A 6,156-nucleotide genomic window follows, 5' to 3' on the forward strand; every position below is an offset into this window, starting at 1 on the left:
TTCCGAGGTCCCTTCCAGCCCAAATGTCTATGAAATCTAGGAAACAAGAGACAAAATACCCCAGTACCCTCACAGCAGTAACATCCCATAAGTAATATAGACCAGAAGATGCCCCTGTGCCTCTGGTAGCAACATTCTGCCCATAACAGGGACCAGAAGGTGCATTTGTATCTGCTGTAACCATGTTGCATTGGAAATAGGGACCAGAAGACATTTCAGAACTAACAAATACCTCAGTTATGCCACTGCAACAAAATCAGACGTTGGACATCCCTCCAGTGGGTTACTGGCGGCTTCCCTGTGAAAACACACCACAGTCAACAGCATTCTGCTACAGGACAGCACTACAGAACAAGGATGGCTACTTTTCCCTGGCATTTCTACTCTACTGTCCATGTAGGCCAGGCCACTTTGATGCAAGCCCTCCATCTCTAACTTGTCACAGCATTTAAATCCTCCGACTTCAAAATTTGTTTTACATTCAATAGAGCATTGCCCTTTAATAGCACCGCCCCCAAAGGGCAACTGTACCGAACCTTGTCAGCAACGTCTTATCAGAAACAAGGTTCCCCATATTCCTGCATCAGTTTCCCTCAGAAACATGAAGTGCTGCAAATCTCACCAACTGTGCCTCCCTGTCCCCCAAAATAAAGGTACCTCACACCCCACCGATGTGGTCCGGGCATAAAAGAATAAAGCCCCCCCCCCCAGCAATAGCGCAGGGCCTGCCTGTGCCCCTTCCTACTTCCAGAAATGAGTTCTTCCTCCATAAAAAATGGTGCTCCACATCCCATTAAGCAGCAGCCTCTACAGCAGTGGTTTTCAACCTGTGTCTGTCGACCCCTGGGGGTTCACAGATTGTGTCTAAAGGATCTGTGAAAAATGACTAGGATCAACCAAAAGTATGTGAATACCCACACTTACAATTCAAAGGGGTCTGACCCCCATTCCATTTTTTTATGGGTCCAAAATTCATCTGTCCCCAGAGGGCATCAAGGACTCAAAGCCTTCCGCCCTCACGCAGCCCCACTCTTCTTTACAGACAGAACCAAAATGAAGAAGCAGGACCTCAGAGGCACCTCTGAAAGATTATCAGCGTGAAAGCCTCAGCACACGCACATAACTGCGCCGTAAACCGCACATATACTGAGCTCTGAGAATGTATGTATGGACAAGTCTTTGTCACTGACATGAGTGTAGTCAGTCACCATCTGAATAGGAAGATAACTTGAGGACAAATTCTTTCTACAAAATTTGATTTCTCCATTTTTTTCTCCATAGTTTCTCGCGTAGCTTATTTAAATACAGATGTGTGTCTCATCATCATCAGGCATGTGCTTCATCATCCACGTCTCATCTCTCATGCTAGATGTGCAAGGAAAAGAGCTTGCAAAGTAAGAAGAAATATTAGGACTGTTTCGTTTCCTCAGTTAAAAACACAGCCAACCCTTTTAGAACGCGTGGGAACGGCCTTGTGCCAGAGGGTGCTCAATGTCACGTGCTCTAGGGTCTTCTCCTCTCTCACCCAGCAGGCTTGATTCTTGACGCAGCCTTTGCAATGAAGGGTCCTGCTCCCTCCTCACTGCCCACGTTAAAGTACAGGGGAGAAACAGGCCTTCACAGCTGCAGCTCAGGGCTCCTTGTGCTGCTGCTGGCTTGAGTCCCTTGGGACAAAGAGGGGCCAGTCAGAGCTTTGACTTTTTATACTTGCCTGAGGGTGCTGAACTGAATCGTGGCTTGCCAGAAGTCCCTGGGAGGAAGGCAGGCATCTTGCTGGCTGCTGAGGGCTTTGTTTGCTTTCCCTTTTTCTTTTAGGACGTGTCAGATGACCCCAAGGCTGAACCACCCACACCTGGCACTGTGCTGCAGATGGCATAAATGTGAGGATCAAAGGAAAGCGGTGTGTGGAGCCCTGTCATGGAGAAGCAAGAGGTTTGGGACCCAGCCAGTTACATCACGACAGTGAGGATTTGCTTTACCCATTTCCAGAGCCAACAGTACAATGGCTTTTCTCCATTCCTATTAAGTGTGTATTCAATACTGAGTCAATGGAGAATACACTACTCTCCATCATGAGATGCAGAGGGTTAAAAAAAAAAATCTTTATTTCTACTTTGAAACCTGTTTGTACCGAATAATCTTATACAGCAGTATAAATAACACCCAAGTTTCCAAGGCAAACATCCAGGATGTCCAAGGTAGACATCTTAAATCTGTTGGTGATTTTAATTAATTATTAACCATTCAGTGCTACAAGTAGAGAGTTATTTAAAAAAAAAACCTTGGGTTACACTCTAAGAGCAAAAACATTCCTATTCTATATCATGGAATTAGAGGCTGGAGCAAATAACCCAGCTGGTCTTTCTAGGCTTTTGCCATAATGATTCCACTTGTCCTACTATTATGCTTTGGGATTTTATACTCTCATGCAAACCTCTCTGGTCACTCGCTGAAATGCCTAAGGAGGATTCTGCTACTCAGACAGAAGCACGGGGAAACTTACTAGCAAAATCCAGTTGCCGCTTTCACGACTGAACCAAAATAATTTAGTTAGAAGCAGTCCAGTTTCTTCAAGGATTTCTGTTACTGAAAATGAAAACAAACTAAAAGGGTAAGACAAGTTTTCAAAACACACAGCTGTGTGATAGCTCTTGAAATAAAGTTGCAGATCAGGGGATACCAGGAACACCTAAATGTGAAGTAAGTGGGAAGTTTCTGTCACAATCATTTCCTTGACATCAATTTTGGAGATGATGATAAAATTCTCAAACATCTAAAAGTTGTCATATTGGCAATAAATAATTAGAAGTCTTTTCCTTCACCACTGAAAGGTATAGCTTAACCTCTACATGATCTTAACTAGACAACATTCAGACCAGCTCGTCTCAGCCATAAGTCTGCACACTGACAAGTTTCTTGCTGCATTTATTTTTTCCCCCACATTCTGCAGTGTGTGAATCTGGAAAAGAAATGTTTCCATTACTTGGAGAAACAGCAGCTAGGGCCAGAATTAAAGTCAACAGTCACATCTTTGCAAGTTATTACACGTCACATAGTAGATAAAACTTCCAACAAAATCTCGCAAGGATTAGTTCTTTGGACTGAATGATGACCAGCTGAACTGGTTTCTTCGCCTTGGCAATACTAAATCCAATGACAAATCTTTCTGTTCTTTTTCTGAATCCACTAGTTGATAGCCAAGCATGTTTATAGCACCTCTGCAGACTTCTTGTATTTTCTTAATTTTCTGGAAGGAAAGAACATTTCTCCAGGCCTGAGAAACATTGACTGCATCACGGGAGGTGATTTTAAAGGCTTCCTTTTTCTTTCCTGGTCCTTGTCCATGTGTAATATTATAAATCCAGCTTTCAAGCCTGGGGGCCAAACTGAGATCTGCAAATTTATACATTTCTGAGATTTCTGACAGGGGATCTCTTACAAGGTCTTCAAAACGGATCATCAAATAACGATTTTTCAGGAAATCAGGAGGTTTTTGAGTAGCTGTTTCATAAATCTGCACATGACTTCTACAAATTTCCTGCATGACTAGGTATTTGCTGTCCTCCACTTTAGTGCCATTGGTGTTGAGAACTATTCCGTTGTCACGGACTAAGGCTTTTACAGATTGTTCTCGTGACTTAACTACAGCCCTGGGGTCACGCACCAAGTGAATGATTTTGAGGTTCAAGGAGGGGTCAGTAAAAAGCGGGTACAGAACCTTCAGATCAAAGAATCGGACCTCCTTGATGACAACGTGACTGTAGGTTTTACAAGCTTCCTCTACTTTGCTGAATGGGTATTTGCCACAAAGAGTCTTGCAGGCCATTTCATTTGTGATATCCATGCGTTGAAAAGAATCGCAGGCAGGAGCAGAGCAGAGAGCCCGACTCACTGCCCACTGGAAGAGATCGGACAAATTTCGCTTCCAAGGCATGTATGCATCAAACACGGACATGTCACATAAAAAGACAGACCTGACTAGGTCTCGCACTGCCATGTGTAAGACTCTGGCACTGTTCTGGTACATAGTTACCCACACGTGCCAGGCAGGCTCCATCAGGTAGAAGACGTCAGGATGCTGGCTGAAGAGCTGGCCAACGAAGGAAGATCCCGATCGCCAGGAGGAGAGAATGAGGATGTGAACCTGAGATGGCTTTTCTTCAGAGTGAGGCAGGAAGCTGCTGTGCCGAGCATACATGAACAGTAATAATCCCGTCTGAATCGTAATGAAAATCACAACCACGGTGCTGGAAACCCGAAGCCTTGCCATACTCAATGAAAAAAAGCAGTCAATATCCTAGAAAAAAGTTAGGAAAACGCAGCTTAGTACTTGGTACCAAGTCAAGACTCCTGGAGAACAAGTGACAAAATGCAACCAACAAAATGCCCAGCAAGCAGTGTCACCCCCCTTCTGCTACCACCCAGCAGCCGTCATTGCCAGCGTGCCTCCTTTGGGCTGCTGCGCTGCCTTCAGCAGCTGGTACCTTCCCGAGGCGCGGTCTGCGTGGAGCTGGAGCAGCTGCTGAGTGGAGCCGCTGCCGGAAGCTCTAGCGACTGGAGGGTGCAAGCCACTGTTGGCCTCCAGAACTACCTCCAGAGCAGGCTAGATAAAGCACAGCACAGGCAGGGAGCAAGGGGCATTCACAGGACACATTCGATGGGCACTGCCACAGTGCATGGGTCTAGCTCCAGCTCAAGAATCAGAGCAGTTCACCGCCTGGCTTCAAGAGCCCTAACCTTGCTGCATATATGCATCCTCCCCCCCGCCCCCCATGGGTCAGTTCAGCTGGCACCAACCTGGAACTCCACACATTGCCCTTTAATGCCTTTCCACTGCTGCTCCTCAAAGGGGCAATGGGCATGAGGCACCAGCTAAGGAAAACCCCAAGGGACTGGGGGGACCTTCACACTGCTACGGCTCCTGCTCCTTTAACTGTCAGAGGCAGCACTAAGGGGCCACCTGCCCTGGCATGGACACCGCTCTGCCAGCAGAAGGATTTTTTTCTGCCCCTAGAAGCAAGCCTGCTGCCCCCAAAAGCAAAGGTTCTGCAGCAGAAGCTGCCTCCTGCCGGGAGAGCTGTGTCCACACCAGAGCTTGCTGGCAGAGCGGGCCGCACACAGAACATTTGAGGAACCGGGTTACTCGGTAAACAGCTGAACTTTACACAGGGGCAGAGGCTGAGGCGCTCCTTCCTCTAACACTTTCAAAGCCGCACCAACAAGCCATATCATATCCTACATTCCCCATACGTACAGCAAATTTCAACACAGTCCTAATTCCCAAGACTAGGCTAGTAAGAACACTTGTGGTTTTTAAGCAGGAAGCCACTTTCAATGTTATGTGGAGCAGAGCCGCTGCTCCTTTCTGATCAGTCAGCCTCCGCTGGGCTGCAGGTACAGCCTAGTCTTTCCAGCTGGCACATGACAGTGAAGACTGTAATTGTGAAACCAAGAGCCAGGCTTTATAAGTGATGTCTGCCCTGCCCTCCCAGCCGACTCCTTGTCTGTGCACTACCCGAGAAACTAGAGAGACTCCAGTGGCCAAGGAGCACCCACCCATTCAAACCACATTAAGGGCACATGTGCATCACGCGGGGATCTGGCCAGGTGCGCAGGTTTCAGGTGCGTGCCGGCACCGCGCTGCGTTCAGACCGGTGGAGCCCGTCTCCGTGCTGAGCGGAGCAGGGAACCGAACCGGGAAGCTTTTCCTACTGCATTCACGGGCGGGATTACGGGACCTTGTTGCCTGCAATAAATACCCTGGGATCCAGCCCCGGATTGCTGGTTACAGTCACCAAGTGCTGGTGGTGGTGGCGTTGCACAAGCCCTTTTGCCTTCGCCTGGGTCACAGGCTTCAAGAAATGCTGCAGCCTCCGCTTCCTGATGCCCTTTACTTCAAGGGAACTGCTCCAAGTTGCCGAAAAGCTCGAGCCCCCCGGCCTGGGCAGCCAAGCCGACCGCGGCACATCAGGAAGGGCAGGGGCAGCAGAGCAGCACAAAGGAGCGGAGCAGGCAGCCTCCCGGGGACTAGAAAGGCCGGGCCGGGCCGGCCCCGGCCCCGGCCCCGCAGCTGTACCCCGAGCTCCGGGCAGCAGGGTCGCTCCCGCTCCGGGCCCGGCCCCGGGGCTAAACCCAGCCCGGCTGGCAGCCGCCCCG

The 6,156-nt window shown here is 48.6% G+C and overlaps 1 protein-coding gene across 1 annotated transcript in view; it reads right to left on the reverse strand.

Moving 5' to 3' along the window:
• Positions 1-2,080: 2,080 nt before the first annotated feature.
• Positions 2,081-6,156, reverse strand: part of LOC109289327 (carbohydrate sulfotransferase 6-like) — a 5,239-nt gene continuing 1,163 nt past the window's right edge. Inside the window, exon 2 of the mRNA XM_019505312.1 lies at positions 2,081-4,297. Within this exon, the coding sequence (XP_019360857.1) occupies positions 3,089-4,297 (1,209 nt within the window). The 3' untranslated portion in view covers positions 2,081-3,088. The remainder of the gene's footprint in view (positions 4,298-6,156) is intronic.

This window comes from Gavialis gangeticus, unplaced genomic scaffold, assembly GCF_001723915.1.
Source record: "Gavialis gangeticus isolate Ggan-Ray unplaced genomic scaffold, GavGan_comp1, whole genome shotgun sequence".
Lineage (NCBI taxonomy): Eukaryota > Metazoa > Chordata > Crocodylia > Gavialidae > Gavialis > Gavialis gangeticus.